Source organism: Camelus ferus, chromosome 14 (genome assembly GCF_009834535.1).
Source record: "Camelus ferus isolate YT-003-E chromosome 14, BCGSAC_Cfer_1.0, whole genome shotgun sequence".
NCBI lineage: Eukaryota > Metazoa > Chordata > Mammalia > Artiodactyla > Camelidae > Camelus > Camelus ferus.
Window position 1 is genome coordinate 27,092,355 of NC_045709.1, and position 19,050 is coordinate 27,111,404.

Sequence of the window (19,050 nt, forward strand, 5' to 3'; positions counted from 1 at the left end):
AAGCTCCGAGCCCAATTAATTGAGTCAAAGGCGGGAGGGCAGGGCCCTCCGCGCGGCGGCCGGCCCCCGCCCCTCCCGCGCGTCCCTTTTCCCGCCCTGGGTGGCATCTTCTCCGCCGGCATCCACAACGAGCCTCTGATTAATGAGGATCGGGCGGGCCCCCACCCCGCCCGGGCCCCGGCCTCCGCGGGAGGGGGAGGGGACGGCGGGAAACGCGGCCTGGGGAGAAAGGGGGGCGGGGCGGGGGCGCGCGGCCCGCCCCCCCCGCGCCCGGAGCCCATTGGCCGCGCGCGCCGTCCGTCGGGGGGCACGGCGCCAATGCGGGCGGCGGGGCGGGGCGGCCGCGCCGTGTGTGCCTGCGTAACGCCGAGTCACATGTTGTTTTGCTCTTCTTAGTTCAGTCACTCGGTGCGCGATGTGTTACTCACTGTGCGGCGGGGACCGCGACGAGCCCGGGTCGCCGTTGGCAGCAGCAGCAGCAGCAGCAGCCCCAGAGGCAGCGCGGACCCCGAGTACCCGGGCACACCCCGGCACCCCGGAACGCGGCGCGGCGGCGAGACCCGTGCGGCCGCGCGCGCCTTAGGCTCGGCCCCGCGGCTCGGGGACCCCGACTCTCGGCCCAGCCAGCGAGTCCCCAGGCGCCGCCCGAGAGCCCGGGAGGCAGCAGCCGCGGGCAGCCGGGCCAGGGGGCGGCCACCGCCTGCGCCGGGCATCCTCTGGGGCCCCGGAGCGGGGAGGGCGCTGCGCCACCGCGCGGTGCCGGCCCCCGCGGGCCTCCCCCAACCTTCCCCACCTCCTGGGCCCGAGGGACGCCGGCGAGCAGGGGGGGAGGGAGCCGCCCCCGCCCGCGCCCCCCTCCGCTACCCCCAGCCCTTCCAAGCCGGGCCGGGCGGCGCGGCCTGAAGCGCCCGCGATGGCGAGCCCGCCGCTCCACGGGCCCCCCGGGCCGGCGGGCGGCGACGGCCCCAACCTCAACAACAACAACAACAACAACAACCACAGCGTGCGCAAGTGCGGCTACCTGCGCAAGCAGAAGCACGGCCACAAGCGCTTCTTCGTGCTGCGCGGGCCCGGCGCGGGCGGCGACGAGGCGACGGCGACAGCGGGCGGGGGGCCGGCGCCGCAGCCGCCGCGGCTCGAGTACTACGAGAGCGAGAAGAAGTGGCGGAGCAAGGCGGGGGCCCCGAAGCGGGTCATCGCGCTCGACTGCTGCCTGAACATCCACAAGCGCGCCGACGCCAAGCACAAGTACCTGATCGCCCTCTACACCAAGGACGAGTACTTCGCCGTGGCGGCCGAGAACGAGCAGGAGCAGGAGGGCTGGTACCGCGCGCTCACCGACCTGGTCAGCGAGGGCCGCGCGAGCGCCGGCGACGCGTCCCCCGCCGCCGCCACCGCCGGGTCCTGCAGCGCCTCCCTGCCCGGCGCCCTGGGCGGCTCGGCCGGCGCCGCCGTGGCCGATGACAGCTACGGGCTGGTGGCGCCCGCCACGGCCGCCTACCGCGAGGTGTGGCAGGTGAACCTGAAGCCCAAGGGCCTGGGCCAGAGCAAGAACCTGACGGGCGTGTACCGCCTGTGCCTGTCGGCGCGCACCATCGGCTTCGTGAAGCTCAACTGCGAGCAGCCGTCGGTGACGCTGCAGCTCATGAACATCCGCCGCTGCGGCCACTCGGACAGCTTCTTCTTCATCGAGGTGGGCCGCTCTGCCGTCACGGGCCCCGGCGAGCTGTGGATGCAGGCCGACGACTCGGTGGTGGCGCAGAACATCCATGAGACGATCCTGGAGGCCATGAAGGCGCTCAAGGAGCTCTTCGAGTTCCGGCCGCGCAGCAAGAGCCAGTCGTCAGGCTCGTCGGCCACACATCCCATCAGCGTCCCCGGCGCGCGCCGCCACCATCACCTGGTCAACCTGCCCCCCAGCCAGACGGGCCTGGTGCGCCGCTCGCGCACCGACAGTCTGGCCGCCACCCCGCCGGCAGCCAAATGCAGCTCGTGTCGGGTGCGCACGGCCAGCGAGGGCGACGGCGGCGCGGCCGCCGGGACCGGGGCGGCGGGCGGCAGGCCGGTGTCGGTGGCGGGGAGCCCCCTGAGTCCGGGGCCGGTGCGCGCGCCCCTGAGCCGCTCGCACACCCTGAGCGGCGGCTGCGGCGGCCGCGCGAGCAAAGTGACGCTGGCGCCGGCAGGGGGCGCCCTGCATCACAGCCGCTCCATGTCCATGCCCGTGGCGCACTCGCCCCCAGCCGCGACCAGCCCAGGCAGCCTGTCGTCCAGCAGCGGGCACGGCTCGGGCTCCTACCCGCCGCCTCCAGGCCCGCACCCGCACCTGCAGCACCCCCTGCACCCCCAGCGACCTTCCAGCGGCAGCGCCTCGGCCTCGGGCTCCCCCAGCGACCCTGGCTTTATGTCCTTGGATGAGTATGGCTCTAGCCCCGGGGACCTGAGAGCCTTCTGCAGCCATAGGAGCAACACGCCCGAATCCATCGCCGAGACCCCCCCGGCCAGGGACGGCAGCGGGGGCGAGCTGTACGGATACATGACCATGGACCGGCCCCTAAGCCACTGTGGCCGTCCCTATCGCAGAGTCTCAGGGGACGGGGCCCAGGACTTGGACAGAGGGCTGAGGAAGAGGACTTACTCTCTGACCACACCTGCCCGGCAGCGGCCAGTGCCCCAGCCCTCCTCCGCCTCCCTGGATGAATACACCTTGATGCGGGCCACTTTCTCTGGCAGCTCGGGCCGTCTCTGCCCTTCCTGCCCTGCGTCCTCTCCCAAAGTGGCCTACCACCCCTACCCCGAAGACTACGGTGACATCGAGATCGGGTCCCACAGGAGCTCCAGCAGCAACCTGGGCACGGACGATGGCTACATGCCCATGACCCCTGGCGTGGCCCTCATGGGCGGTGGCAGCGGGAGCTGCAAGAGTGACGACTACATGCCCATGAGCCCCACTAGCGTGTCTGCCCCGAAGCAGATTCTGCAGCCACGCGCTGCCGCGACGGCCTTGCCCCCCTCGGGAGCTGGAGTGCCCACGCCCACCTCGGCGGTCAGCAGGGCCTTTCCAGGGAACGGGGGCAACTACAAGGCCAGCTCCCCGGCTGAGAGCTCTCCCGAGGACAGTGGGTACATGCGCATGTGGTGTGGCTCCAAGCTGTCCATGGAGAACGCTGACAGCAAGCTGCTTCCCAACGGGGACTACCTCAACATGTCCCCCAGCGACGCAGGCACCGCGGGAACCCCGCCGGACTTCTCTGCTGCCCTGCATGGCAGCGGGGAGATGCTGCGGGGCGTCCCCGGCTACTGCTACAGCTCCTTGCCTCGCTCCTACAAGGCTCCATACACCTGTACAGGGGACAACGACCAGTACGTGCTCATGAGCTCCCCCGTGGGGCGCATCCTGGAGGAAGAGAGGCTGGAGCCACCAGCCAGCCCGGGGTCCACACAGTCGGCCAGCGCCTTCGCAGCTGGGGCAAGTGGCGGCGGCCACACCCAGCCGCCCCACCCAGCAGTGCCTTCGCCCGGGAGGCCGGGTGGCAGCGGCAGTGGCCGCCCAGAGGGCTTCCTGGGCCAGCGCTGCCGGGCCGTTCGACCCACGCGCCTGTCCCTGGAGGGGCTGCAGACCCTGCCCAGCATGCACGAGTACCCCCTGCCGCCCGAGCCCAAGAGCCCCGGCGAGTACATCAACATTGACTTCGGCGAGGCGGGCGCGCGCCTGTCACCGCCCGCCCCTCCGCTGCTGGCCTCGGCCGCCTCGTCGTCCTCGCTGCTGTCCGCAAGCAGCCCGGCCTCGTCACTGGGCTCGGGCACCCCAGGCACGAGCGGCGACAGCCGACAGCGCTCTCCGCTCTCCGACTACATGAACCTCGACTTCAGCTCGCCCAAGTCACCCCAGCCGGGCCCCCAGGGCGGGGACCCTGTGGGCTCCTTGGACGCACTCCTGTCCCCCGAGGCCTCCGCCTACCCGCCGCTGCCCCCGCGCCCGGCCGCCCCCTCCTCTGCCCTGCAGCCGCCACCCCCGCCTCCGCCTCCGCCGCCCGGGGAGCTATACCGTCTGCCTCCGGCCCCCACCTCCCAGGGCCCCAGCGCTGCCTCCTCCTCGTCCTCGGAGACGGGGGACAATGGTGACTACACCGAGATGGCCTTCGGCGTGGCTGCCACCCCGCCACAACCCATCGCGGCGCCCCCGAAGCCGGACGGTGGCCGCGTGAGCAGCCCCGTGGCCGGCTTGAAGAGGCTGAGTCTCATGGATCAGGTGTCGGGGGTCGAGGCCTTCCTGCAGGCCAGCCAGGCCCCAGACCCACACCGGGGTGCCAAGGTCATCCGCGCAGACCCGCAGGGGGGCCGCCGCCGCCACAGCTCTGAGACCTTCTCCTCGACCACCACTGTGACCCCCGTGTCCCCGTCCTTCGCCCACAACCCCAAGCGCCACAACTCGGCCTCCGTGGAAAACGTCTCTCTCAGGAAAAGCAGCGAAGGGGGCGGCAGCGGCGTCCTGGGTGGGGGCGAGGACCTCCCCACGTCCCCCCGCCAGCTGCAGCCACCACTCCCCCAGCAGGCTCGGCAATGGACTCCGGGTCAGCCCGGGGGCTTGGTCAGCTGCCCCGGGGGCAGCGGCTCTCCCATGCGCCGGGAGACCTCTGCGGGCTTCCAGAACGGCCTCAACTACATCGCCATCGACGTGAGGGACGAGCCAGAGCGGTCGCCGCCCCCGCAGCAGCATCCACACCCGCAAACCGGAGACAGGAGCGCCTGGGGCCGGGCCCGCGGCCTCGGGGGGCTCATCAGCACGGTGGGGGGCGGCGGCGCCGGCGCGGCGTGCGGGGGGCCGGGCCCCGGCGCCCTGCCCTCCGCCAGCACCTACGCGAGCATCGACTTCCTGTCGCATCACCTGAAAGAGGCCACGGTTGTGAAAGGTGAGGCCTGCGCGGCGGTGGGAGGGTGGGGGCGTCGGGGGTCAACTCCTCTTTCCTTGGGTTCCTTGACCCAGATGCCGGAGAGCGGGCGCAGGTTTCCTGTTTTGTTTTGCTTTTGGCCGCACGTCGGCCCTCTTTCCCCGGAGGCCTTGCCGAGAGCACTCGGCCGTCTTTGGGTTGCATGCGAGGCTTCCTGCCCCGGAGACTTTGCCTTGCTTTCTTTGGCCCAGCCCCTTTCTTCTTTCCCACAGCGTCAGCACCCGGTGGACCCCCTAGGTCGGCCGCCCCAGCAGGTGGCACGGGGGGCTTCTTGTTCTGAGAGGCGGGGAACGTGCTAGGAAGGCGCCTGAAGGTTCGCAGGCCCGGGCTCCAGCCCTCACCTTCCTCTTTGTTTTCCTGGAGCCGCGCCCGGTGATTCTTGCTCAGCCTCAAAGTTTATAAAAACAGGCCCCAAAGTTGTTTAGGAAGTGAACGTCCATTTTGGTCTCTGCCGCGGGGAACAGTTAACCGTTTGAAGTTTACACGTCAGCCGGGGGAGCTTTTTCGCCAGACTTTGTTCTCCTGAGGGGCTGACGTGGTCGCACTGCTTACACACAGCTTACACGCAATGGTCCTCAAACCTGCATGAGCCCGAGATTCTAATGCAGTAGGTCTGGGGTGTGGCCGAGGACGTGTGTTCTTAAGGGGCCCCCGGGTTGTGCCGGTGCTGCTGGTTGGGGACCATCCTGGGAGCACCTGCCCCAGTTAGATCCCCTGTGGAGGGCTGAGAAGTGACCTCTGGGGCTTCGTCATCCCGGGCGCAAGTCAAGTGTCCCATGGGCAGGGCCCAGACACCAGCATTTTTTGGTTGCCCAGGTGATGTGAATCTGTGCTTCAGAGAAGACGTTGGAAGAGGATGGCACCCATCTTTTCAGAACGGTTGGATGGGATGGTGCCCCGAGTATTGTTCTAAACGTTCTCATCAAATATCCATGAGGAGGTTGTGCTTTGCAGCTGGTGGTGCATCTGACTGTGTCAGACTCGGAATGATGAGGTGGAAGAGGGGGGCGGGGATGGGCATTCTGTTCAGGAGAGTTCTTTAATTTTGCAGCTGCTTCCCTGCAGGGTTGCGGGTAAGATAGAGGCTTCGTGGGAGCTACAAAGCCCGTGGTAGTGAGCACTCTTCTAAGTGGTGTCCAGTGCTGGCCCAAGGTCAGCAGTCTGCAAGGGTTAAAAGGTGATGATCGAGTCGGCTCTGGGGTTCACACACCTTTTGTTCCAAAAGTAAACAGACCTGACCAACGCTGTCTAAATCCAGCCTATGTTTCATGGTACCCACGGGATTTGAAGTTCTAGCTGTAGGGGGAATACCCTGTTATTCTAACAGAATAGGGGAGAAGCTTTTTGCCTTTTTATGAAAACCACAGAACAGAAGATGGAAAGTCGCAGAGGATTGTCAGGAATTTGGCGCTTCCGCATTTAATTAAGTCAATCAGAAGCTGTCAGGATGTGTTTCATGAATGGTGACTCTCAGCGGAAGGTCACTTTGCTGGAGTTACGCATTCCAGGTGCATCTGAAGAATGGCTCGTGTGTCTGGGAGTTGAAGGATGGTTAGCTGCTGTCCCAGGCGCAGGCCGGAGAAGCGCCCCAGCACAGCCGCAGCTGAGTGGGGGTGACAACACACAGGCGAGCGGATCTGCACCGCAGTGAACAGGAAAGTGCATTCTGCTGAAATCTGACTCTCATCAGAAAAACAGCCTGAGAACATAACACCTTGTACTGCTGCTGGTGGAGTAGGCAGTGAAAACCTGGGCTGGATTGAGGAGGGCCGTGGGAGTGGGTTCTCGCAGTGCCAGGAGGCATGAGCTAGCCCTTGGCCTACAGGCCTAAAAGAATTCGAGGCCTTTCTGATAAAGTAGGTATGTCCAGAAACGGGATTCGTGTACGATACAATTGCCCTTTTCAGATGAGGGAAAATTTTCAACCGCAAGAGATGAGTTGAGAGAGAGACCTGATTTGCCTTGTTTTGTTTCAGATTTTCCCACCAGGAGAAAATTCCTTTCAACCTATAGGATTCAGGATTCTGAAATCAAAACAGTGGTTTGTATGTTTCAGGGTGACTGAACAAAGCGGAGTGATGGCTTTTGATTGTTGTTTTTCCAAAGCTGTGTGGGCATTATGGCAAATACCCTCTGAGGAAGGAAAAAGACTATTTTTAAGCAAAATAGATAACTACAATGGATCCATTGTGCCAAAACCACATTAAAGAGAAAAAAAAAAGGACTGCACGCTAAATGGATTTCTAGTAAACTCATTTGAGCAGAGAGAACAGTAGACTAGGGGAGACGAGGATGTCATCTTAATTAATGTGGCAGCCAAATTGCGTTCTGCGGAGCCAGGAAGGGACCCTTGAGAAACTCAGAAGGAACACTCACTGCTGTGTCACTCACGTATGCGCGTCGACGTTGGTTTGTGGTGCCCGTAAATAAAAAGTTCCCGGGAGAGAAGTGTCTTCCGGGAGCATGGTTAGTGGAAGCAAGACTTGCAAGGCATTTCTTTGAAGATGAAATGGGAAATGGGCTTCCTGGGTCATTGGGTGCCCTGCCCTGGCTCTCAGAAGTGGAATGTGTTTCCACATCCAGCTCCTTGGGTTCCGCATGGGAACCCTTCATTAGTTATGCTGAAGCAGAATCATTTGGGGTCATTTGGGTAGTGTTCGGTATTTGGATAAGCAGTGACCAGGAGGTAAGGTTCCAGCCATGTTTACAGCTGTTTTCGGCAGAATTGGCAATGGGGGTGGGATTTCAATGCTAGAGCCAATTAAAAAGTTAGTACCCCTTAGGTTTACATACAAATACGTGTGTGTGTCTGTATGCAGTCCAGAGCAGGTGAACATGTAACCCTAAATTATCCATCTCACTTAAGAGCAAGGAGAAGCTTCCTTGCCGTGCATTTTGTGAGTATGCGTGTGGAAAAATCTAACCTATCTGTTCAAGTGTCATTGTTTGGAAACTGGAACGATGCTTCTGAATTTACTGTGCTCTGAAAGTGTTTTTCTCTTTTTTCCATCATTTTAAATTGAAGTATGGTTGATGTACAGTGTTGGGTTAGTTTCTGGTGTACAGCATAGTGATTCAGTTATGCAAATATATATTCTCTTTCATGTCCTTTTTAATTATAGGTTATTATAAGATATTGAATATAGTTCCCTGTGCTCTACAGCAGGACCTTGTTGTTTATCTATTTTGTATATAGTGGTGTGTGTCTGCTAATGCCAAACTCCCGATTTCTTCCTCCGTCTCCCCTTCCCCCACTGGTGACCATAAGCTTGTAAAACTGCTTTTTAAAATGAACTTTATGAATCTGGTTGTTAGGATTACAGCGTGGTGTAGACCATAAACTGTGCTATTTCACTGTTCCTCTTTAGTAGGGTGTTTGTTCTAAAATTGGTTTATGTGTATGTACAAGGCAGATTAGATAAGAATTGCCCCTGAAAGCATCTGTATTTAAATTTGTTTGATAAAAGGACTATTTAGTCACATCCCAGGGTGAAAGAATTATGGGATAAGAGAAATGTTTCGGAAGGAAGGACGCAATCACTGTTTATGTTTCAAAGCATCGCCTGTTGAAGTCTTAAAGCACAGGACTTGCATATTTTTAGAGCTCCAGTGAGATGGCTTGACAAACCACACACGCTTTCTTTTTTCTGCCCTGCCTGCGTTTCCGCTTGGCTTGGCTGGCTCTTGTCATCAGGAGATAGGCGTGTGCGCTGTTCCTGCCCCTTCCCGGGAACCGACGACTAAGGTGCTAATGCAAACACACTGGCTTTCGTGAATGAAAGTCACGTGACTTGTTCTAGTTCCTTTATTGAAAGAGAAACGTTTACAAAAATAGTGCTTCGGGGAGGGAAGCATGCCGTGTGGGACACTAACCCAGGAATCAGGAAACCAGGTTCCTAGCTCCTGACCTTCCTGAGTGGTGTATGAGTAGAGGGAAGCCGTCCAGTCGCTCTCTCACTTTCTCTGTCTGTGGAATGGGCTAGTTGGCACCCGCTCCTCTGGGTCCCAGGGCCGCCGGGAGGCCCCGGAGATTGTCAGCATCCGGAGCGGTTAAGGTCTTCTAAAAAGGAAAATAAATCCAGGAATGCTGTTGATACTCATTGCCTTGAAACCACGAGTACATCCAGGAAAGACACTTCTGTAAATGGGTGTTCTTAGATTCAAAACCAAACCAAACCAAACAAAAAGCTCATAGCTGTCTGAAAACAGAGCTGGTACCTGCCTAAGAACTGCAGGCCTTTTCTGTTTGAGCACTGGTTCCACTCCCATCTCCAGGAGCCACTGTTCATCCTCCTCTTAATTTAACTGGAGATTTTTTCATGCATGACTATCAGCAGTAATGAAGTAGCATTTTCAATTACGTAGTAAAATAAGGATGAAGGAAAACAGCCTTCTAATCCTGAAACCGTATCAGGACTGCACTCTGACGACCTTCTGTGATTTGCTGTGTATTCAGAGACACTGCCAGGATGCAAATGGGTAAGCAGAGCGCAGGGTTTTTAGAGGGGCGGCGCTGGCCCTTGCTACGCGATGCCTTATAAGAAAAACAGCTTAAACTTTTAGCTGTTGAATCGTCCATTGTTCAGCCTGAGGCTTCACTCTTCGGGGTTGATTAGGGTGATCACTCCTGCCCTGTTTTGATTTGTCTGGTTGTCAAGCCGGGTCGGGAAAACCTCCAGGGTTTGATTTGCTTTTCCTCCACAGGCCCACTTTCCCCCAGAGAAGGAGTTTTACTGGATCATGAATGCTTGATTTTTTTTTTCTGAATGATTAGTATTAAAATGAATCTCTTTCTTTCTCTGAAAAGAACTTGCAAAAGTTTCGCTCCCAGCACGGGGATAATGGGTTTTCTGTTAAATTCCCACGAATGCATTTTCTGTGGAATCCGAGTTCTAAGAGCCGGGGAACTTTTGGTATCAGATTTGGCAGGTGGAAAGGTTCTTTGTGTTGTTTTTTTGAGGGGGGGCGGTTAGCACAGAACCAAGTGTTCCCATTTCACCTTAGAAACTTAAGGGAAAACGTACCTGAACTCTTTTATCTGCATTGCCAAGTCCCCGGAGACGGTGGGGGCACTCGGGGAAGGAAACCATGGTGCCCCGCCCCCACACCCAGTTCTTCAGTGCGGCCCCTGTAATAGGTGATCTCTGCAGACTTTCATCCACTACATGTTAGAGGAGAATGAGTGTTCATAAGATGATGGCATTTTCATCAACAACACATTTTCAGAACCTCCCAAATCAGCAGTGATAGACACGTCATTTGCCAGGTGGTAGGTTTTGTGAGAACAGCACCGTCCACATTTAAACGGGGACATTCTTGCTGTGTCAGTTTTATTAATTTGCATGCGCTCTTCAAGATGGCGGTGGTTATTTTGAGTCATTCAAGGTCGATTATTGTGGACAGAGTTCAGGGGTAGGTTTTTTTCTGAAGAGAGCTGGGGAAGTCATCACTCAAGACCGAGGGAGTGCTGAGGTTAGTAATTGCTACTGATTATTTCACTTCTTCCTGCATGGTTGCAGAGACTTCAACTGCGTTAAAATGAAAGGCGCAGAGGAAAGTTTGAATAGAGAAAGTTGGAGCACGTGCTGGATACTGGCAAGTTGCTCTGTGGGTGCAAACAATACAGGACGCTCTGTGCTTGGTGGTCTCATTTAATTGACTTCATTGTGTTAGAACTGTATCCATTGAATTCTGCTGAAATAGAATTAGGTTAAATCTTCGAGGCTGCACATTTACAAATGGTAGGATAGTCAAGTTAGCCGTTCTGATTTCTTCTTGATTGGACTAGAAAATATTAAATTTGCATAAAGTTACTTCTACCTGCCCTTTGTAAAGTTGATCAGGCAAAATGTGTCTTCAAAGTTGGCCCAGTTTTCTCATGCCATACGTGATAGTTATGCCCAAAGATGAGATTTAGAAAATGCTCTTTGCTTATTGTGCTTTTACCGAAATTTGAAATATTTGATCAAATATTTTTATCTATAATATACCTTAGAGATGAATGATCGCATGCACAGCGTTTTATAAATACTGGGCTTTTTAGTATCAATTTTAAAGAGTCCCAAATTTTCTAGAAATAATTATACTGTTTTGGGATGCTGTGCGTTTGTGGCGAGTACGTGTGTGTAGGACCATAATATCTCGCCCAGTCGTGGTCCGAGAGGCTGGATGTGGATTTTTTTTCGTGACTGAAGCTTCAACACTGAGTAGTTGTGTGTTCTCTAATCATGTTAATACTTTATGACCGTAAGTATAACTGTAGTTTTACCATTACTTTAATCTGCCCACATGGTATTGGTAGAAATACTTGAGTGAATTATGGTGTAGTGTTAAATTCCAATTTTTTCAATGTGACAAAATTAGAAATTATAGTAGAGTTCATCATATTAATGATTTTAATAGTTACCTTAAAATCTATATGTATATCTTAAGAATAACTTCTTTCATACAGAATCAGTGAGTAACCTTTAACATTTATGCATGCAACGTCATGCTTTATGCAAATTAAAAATAGTTACTTAAATCCGTCCATCTTTGACCTCCAAATTACAAGTGTAAGCAACAGTCCCGAAACTTGGTGGACAATGAATGATTTTGAAAAAATTCTGCAGAAGTGGAGATGATGAAAATGGAACCATTACTCTGATCAATATTGAAAGATAATTGCATGTCCCTCCCCCCTTTCAATCAAAAGAAGTGGTTAAAATTCAAAAGGGGTTTTTCTTCACTTTACAGTGTTAAGATATTTTCATACATAGAATCTTACATAATACTCCAAAGACCCCATGATGTAGCCGGGGGCACCCAGATCCCCATTTTTGGAATAAGGAACCTGCAGCTTAGAGAATCCCAGCGACTTGGCCGGGAATCCCTAAGCCAGAAAGAGTGCTGGTGGGTGAACGACACAGAGAGGCTGTTTCAGCGCCTGACCCCCGGCCGGGGCTTTGCTGCAGTGAACCCCGTCATCCCCAGGGCCCCCGCGCTGTCTGCGCTGGGTGGTCTTAGACAGCAGTGACCTTGGGGTTTCACTGTAGACCGGCCTCAAGGCAACTTTCAGGTTAACAGTTTGGCTTTCATTTCATTTGGTGGTAGTTACTTAATTTCTCTCTTTGTTCGTCCCCACATTATTCATTCAGAGTGAAACGGGGACAGCTAAGCAGGAAGACTGGATGTTGAAGGAGAGTTCCCTGATTTTTTTTTAAATTCTTATTTTTTATTGAAGTGTAGTTGAGTTACAATGTTAGTTTTCATGTGTGCAGCAAAATGATTCAGTTGTATATATACATACATGTATATATATATATATATATATATATATATATATATATATTAGTTCAGATTCTTTTTAAAAACTCATTTCCATACTTGCCGGTTTGAAGAGCTTGGGATTCCGTATTGTCTTCCAGACTCTCTTTCCGTTGGTGAATTTTAGAGCTGAGTCACATGGTGGTTAGGTCACCTGTTCTGGGGGACCCGAGGCTCCCTTCCTGGACATCTACTGGCCTGCAGAGTGGAAACTTTTATTCCTCCAGCTGTCTTTGTCTCAGTAAATCAAACTGTATATTATACTTGATAAGATACCTCCCTGCCAGCACCAAGTACACGAAAACTCCTGCCACCCGGCGTGGGGGCCGTCGGGAGAGCAGATACAGGGTCGCTTTGAGTGAGAAGGGCTGGCAGGCGTCGGCGTGATGTAATTCATCTGGAGGTTGTGAGCATGGAGGCCCAGGGAGGGTGGGCATCCTTTCAAGGTCACTGATTTAATTAGCTGGTGGAGATGTTGGTAAATATTGTCAGAAAAGAAGAGGGTTGCTCTTGTCTCCATGGCCTTTGTGTGCCGATGAGTAACTTTCTCCCAGCACACGGCCTGTTCCAGCTAAACCACTTCTTATTCACAGAAGTGATATTGGCCTTTTTCTTGGGGAGCATTTCAGGAGACTGCCACCTGCAGGCGCTGCGAGGGATGCTGAGCAACAGAAAGGGGACACGGAGGCCCTCCAGTGAGGAAGCCCCTAGCACGTCAGAGAAATAGGCTGCCCGCCACCGTGTGGGCAGTGTTTACTGATGCTGCCCGAGAGTGAAGGTTTGGCAAGCGTTCAAGGTCGTGTGCTTACTTGTTTAAAAAAAGAAGAAAGAAAATTCTTGAGATAATTTAAATAGAAAGGCCTCCATGATCTGAGGAAATACAGGTCCTCATTCCGTGTAGGTGGTTCATCCTGGGCCACTGACCCAGCGTCTGTGGGTCTGTCTGTGTTTTCAGTCTCTGCTTAAGGGACCCTTCAGATGCGTTTATTCTGTAAACCACGTACTCCTCATGATTAATAAATCCGTTTACTGTTTGTGAAGAAATGAGTCATCCCCCTGTGTAATGATGAGTTTACTTGAAAACTAACCACTTGAGAATTTGCCTGAGGACCGAGAAGCAGCTGGTCGGTTGTTGCCAGGGGGTGGCCGTCCTGCAGGCGGTCATTTCACCTGTGCCCTTCCTGTTTTTTAATTAAAAAAAAAAAATATATATATATATATATATATATATATATATATATTTAGCTTACTTTTTACATGTTGAGAAATTTTTTTCAGAAGGGTCCGCCTCCTTAAGATGTGAGCCTACCCCTCCCCTGGCCCCCCTGGAAAGGCACAGAGGAAGAGGTGAGCCACCACAACGATCCCTGAGCTATCCAGGTTCGAGAAAATGCAGCCAAGAATCTGTGGCCTCGTGTTCTGGGGAGTGACTCGGGGTTGTGTTTACAGGAGCTGTCAGTCTCTCCAGCATCCGAGGAGAGAGGACTTCCTTCCCGGCCGGTGACAGCCCCAGGGCCACGCGCCCGCTGTTCCGAGCCACACGCACCAGTAACGCGCCCGGTGCTGCTGTCCACCGGCGGCGCGGGATGAACAGAACGCGAGTGCTCTTCCTCCTCCCAGGAATTAAGGCAGCGCCTGGAACTGCCCCTCGGGTTAAGAGGAAAGCAGAGTTCAGAGCCCCCCGTCTTCCAGCACTGGCTCTGTGGGCACTCGCCCCGTCGGGAGGGGAGTGAGGGGGCTTCTGTGCTGGGCAGGGGCTCTTCCTGAAGAAGCCCAGCAGCCTTGCCCCGGACGAGGTCTGCACCGTGAAAACATCCTTTCCTCCGGGGACCGGGGGCCCGAGCGCTGGCTGCAGTACCCAGTGCTGGCGGTGGGGAGCCACCGAAAACAGAGCCCGAGGTTGATGACCAGCTGCTGCCCCTGGATCCCCAGGTCTGCCGTGGAAGCCACCCTCTCCCATCTCGGGAGTGACGCGCCTCTGCCCGGCCAGGCCTCCCGTCCCTCCGCCAGGACTCCCCGAGCCCGCGGTTGGTGGATGGATGGATGGATGGATGCATGGGTGGATGGGGAATTGTGAGGTGAGGGAGAAGTCTGGCAAACAGGCCAGGATGTTCTTGCTAAATTTAAAAGCTATGCACATAGTACTTGAGGAACTCCAGGCAATAAGCAGGGTTAAGCGGGGCATGGATTAGAGGGTGCTACGAAGCTGGATTTTGTTTGCTGGAGATCGGAGGTGGAGGTTCCAGGACCCTGGTCCGCCATGGTCACCAGGAGGCTCCAGAGCTGCTCAGACAACAGGAGTTCCTAGAAAGGGGGACTCCAGGGGTCAGTGTCTTACACCACAGCCTGGATGCATTTTTTTTTAAATTGAAGTTTAATATAATTGATTTACAATAGTAAGTACTCCCAGACATAGGAAACAAAATTATGGTTACCAAAGGGGAAAAGAGGGGAGGGATAAATTAGGAGTTTGGGATTTGTGGATACAGAATAGATAAACGACAAGGTCCTACTATACAGCACAGGGAAATAGCTCCGATAGCTTGTAATAACCTATAATGAAAATGAATATATATGTATGTATTATGTATAACTGAATCATTATGCTGTATTTTTTAAAAGATAAATTGCTAATGTGATTCGTGGTGGTGGTAGGCTTCTGTCTTATTCTTATATGATGTAGGCATTTTTAGAATTGTTTTCCAGCATAAAAGTGACCTAAAAATAACACTTCTCATACGCAGATGAAGCCAGAAACCCATAAGCTCCTCATAAGCTCTTCTGGTTACATTTATCAAATAAGTTTGGTGAAGCTACTCTCATTACTTCACCAAGCAGACTTCTAATAAATGTGTAGTTCAGTTGAAAATATTTAGCAAAATATGTTAGTTGTAAAACTGCAAAATCTGTATTTTTTCTTCCTTTAGGATATTATAAAACCAAGAGTGTCCATTTATTTCAGTCAGTTTCAGAAGACTCTGAGTAAACAAAATACTTTACGCTTTAAAGGAACGGTGGTGTTGGAAACATTAGATACGAAACATGGACAAACTCCGATCAATAAGAACATTAATGACTTTTTCAACATTCTTTAGATTTTATTTATTTTGAAAAAGTTTTAAAATAGACACTTTCTTTTGAAGTTGAAAGTTTATGTAGCTTCCAAATGTGATGTCATTTTGGTCCTTAGGGTTGTGCCAGAATTATCAAGATGCTGTAGAACCGACTAATCTCAATCCCGTTTGCTTCTCACTGTCGTTTGCAGTCTAACTTGTCGGTAGTACTGGTTGTTCGTAGTCCTGGTGCCAAATGAAATAACCACTGCGGTAAAATACCCACGTTTCCCTGGCGCGGAGCATTCAAATTCTAGGATAACTCGGGGTGACAGGCACGCATCTTCCTGACTGGAGTCGGTGCCATTGAGCTGGAATGTTCAGAATCCACTGGGGCTTCGGCCGTTTCTAAAACTGGAGCGTGGCTGACGTTTCCGGCCAGTCAGTTGATTGTGAGGTCAGTGTGTCCCAGCACAGGAGTAGGTGGGAGGCTCAGGATCCCGAAACAGCCCCTGTCCCCGGGGGCCACGCCCACCAGCTGTTTCCCAGGCAACCAGTCCTCAGCAGGTGCCCACTCTGGACAGAAGACAGAAGACAGAAGACGGGCTGTCCCCACCTGGGCTGCGGTGCCCCTGCTGGAAGGTTCTGGTGGGACCCCTCAGACGTCTCATGCCCCCCACCTGTGCCGGGGGTGCGTCTGATGGGGTGGAATTTCCATGGCAGTTTCCTTCTCTGGGAAACCCTAGGTTTGATTTTGCTGGGCCCCGGCTCCTGATGGCAGCCTTTCTGAGGTCTTGGCGGCCTCGCCCCGTAACTCTCAGCCTTTCTTTGTGTGCCCCGTCTTTGCTGTCAGCCCTCGTATTCAGGAACTTCACAGTGCTAGGTTACGGGCCCCCCTTCCCTGCTCCCCCTCAACTCTCGCTTACAAGGAGGCATCCCCTCTAGTCTGTGTGATCGGAATCTTTCTGTGAGTGCATCCCTGCTTTCATCACCTTTCCCTCCGCAATCGCCGCTGCACACATGTGGAAACTCACACTTGAGATGTGTTCAGTGCAGCCACCCTCCCACCCCCGTGCCTGTCCGTGAAAAGTGAACATTCGGATTCTAGTTAATACTTTTCTCATCAGGGTCCACAGGCATTTAACACGTCACACGTCTGTATATTTTAGGTTCAAAACTGCTTAGCTTGTAGCTGTCCTAGTAATGTCCACGTAGGGTTCTGTTTTCTCAAGACACGTTTGCAACCATGTGCAGGCACCACTGAGTCCTTTTTAAAAGTGTATTTTTTTAATGTTTTTTTTCCCAAAAAAGCAAACAAACAAATGATAGGAACTTCCCATAAGGGCTTCTTGGGAGGATGGAAAGGTGGGCTATGTTGCAGGAGGGGCAGCAGCAGAGAAGGTTCAGTCTCCCCTCAGATTTCAGATTTAACCAAATCATTACATTTTCGGTTTTTTTTTCATTACAGAGATGCCAATTGTTACATGTTGCATACTTTAAAACTATTTCACCCATTTTAAAAATATTAAGGTACAGTCTAGAAAGAAAGAGATTTGGCTTTCAAACTTAAAAAAAACCAAACCCAAAACAAAGATACTGAATCTTAAGGCCTGCCTTTGAAATCTGGGAAATAAGCATAATGCTGACATGTGTTCAGAACATGTAGCGTCGCAGGTGCTCCAGGAAATGAAGATAAAGCAGGGGAGGGGGGAAGGCGGCATCCTGGAGGTGGAGAGGAAGCAAGTCCTGCAGATACTTGGTAGAGGGGTGGTCCAGATGAGCAAAGGGAATGACTAGCCGTGCAAAGGCCCTGGGGCAGAAGACTGCTGGTGGGGAGGAGACCCATGTAGCTGACAAAGGGAGCAGGCGACGATAGTGGATAATGTGAAGGACTAACAACTGACCATGAAGTGTGGAGCCCAATCAACCACCTTAAACACTCTGTTCATGTTTAACAGCCTAGGAGGAAAATGTTTCTTTGGAACAGTACGTAAAGTGTCTTAACACTTTTCATATGATTTTGCTGTAGCATCTTTTTTTACTTGGTGAGGTAGATGTCCATTCTTGACTTTCTTTCTCAAAAATAGAGTCTCAAAGGTGAAGAGACCTAAGTTTTCCAGGGGAAGGAAGGGTCTGAGAGGTCACTGCGGTGCAGAAGGCAGTGGGAAGTTTTCAGAGGATGAACAGTGGAATCCGAGCACAAGCATTTAGTCGTCGAATGACACACTCAGCCACACAGACATATTTGGAAGCGCCTTGTAAAACATGTTTAAGTGATGTTTCATCTTCAGAACCTCCTTGGGGGGAAGGTTCCTGCTCTTACCTTTTTTCTTTTAATTGAAGTTTAGTTGATTTACAACGTTGTGTTAGTTTCTGGTGTACAGCGTTGTGACTCAGTCATATACACACACACACACACACACACACACACACACACACTCTTTTTCATATTCTTTTCCATTATAGGCTATTACAAGCTACTGACTAGTTCCTTGTGCTGCACAGTAGGACCTCGTTGTTTATCTGTCTTATCCTTATTTTTAAAGGAACAGCCCGAGGGCGAGGGGATCTAGCTGTGGGCACCCCACCCCTCCGAATGCCTCGCAGGGTCTCTGCTGGGCTGTAGGGAGCGTTGCCCCGGCCCCTTTGCTGATACCTGGTTCTGTGTCTTCCGGGTACCACCATGCCTTCCTTTAAAAAACTGGGTCAGCTACTCCCTACTCCCCACCCCCAGGGCATCCGCACAGCGGGCTTTCCTGTAAGGAGCACTACATTCAGGCTCTGCAACAAACTGATTTCTTTCTTCAGCTGATTTGGAAACAAAATGATAGATTAATCAGCATTCCATGCATCCCGGGGAGACTGCGCCTAACAGGAAAGCTCTGACGGGGCGTCTGGTGCTCAGGGTGAAGGACGTCAAGAAAAACTAGTAGTCAGAGACCCTCTCCTCCTCTTAGCCTGTCTGTGGGGAAAGCACACTTGGTAAATGGACTTGTGTGTGGTTAGTTGTAGCTTGTGTCATTTTAAGGACCTGACATAGGTTTAAGTCTCTGTTTAGAATGTTGACTTAGTTTTACTTAATTTTTCTGAAAGACGTGAAAAAGCATGCACGTGTGAAGCGTCTTGCAGAAGCGCATCCTTCCTTGTGACTCACTCAGCTGCATTAGTGGTTACTCCTTCCCGTAGAGCTTGCTGCTGCCTCTTCCAGGCCGGAAGCATGACACGTCAGTGATCGCTGTCAAGTGCGTTATTGTAGGAAACACGGGTCTCTTGAGTTCTCTGGTTCATGAAGGAATTTGTGGGAACTTGGTGTGTCAGGGACCAGGGCAGGGCGCGGTGAGTGGCAGCGGGCTGCGTGTCGGGAAGGTCTGTGACCAGCACCCAGGGCTTGGCGAGGACGCACGCCGCAGGGGACTGCACCCCTGCCCCGTGTCCGCCACACTCGCCCTCCTGGCAGATTGCCAGCATGGATTCGTAAATAACTTGATTCACGCATACTCTTATATGGGTGCCAAGTGTGTAAAGGATGAGCCCGTGGGCTGTTTCTCTTGGTTTCTCATTGTTTAGGTCCCTTTGGCTTCAAAGTGCCCCATTCCTGTTCAGTTCAACAAGTAGAAATTGTAAAATGGCCCTTTGCTGTCCAAAGAGAATGGAAAGTATGTTACTTTATATGAATTCATACATACAGGGTGTCGCAAACTCATGCAGCTGCTAAATGTGAAAGGGCGGAAGTGGTCTCCCGG

At 53.4% G+C, this 19,050-nt stretch overlaps 1 protein-coding gene across 1 annotated transcript in view; it reads left to right on the plus strand.

Annotated features, from left to right (window-relative positions):
* The first annotated feature begins 422 nt into the window (after positions 1–422).
* The window catches only part of IRS2 (insulin receptor substrate 2), a 30,826-nt gene continuing 12,198 nt past the window's right edge, over positions 423–19,050 (plus strand). The window contains exon 1 of the mRNA XM_032496670.1: positions 423–4,910. Within this exon, the coding sequence (XP_032352561.1) occupies positions 914–4,910 (3,997 nt within the window). The 5' untranslated portion in view covers positions 423–913. The remainder of the gene's footprint in view (positions 4,911–19,050) is intronic.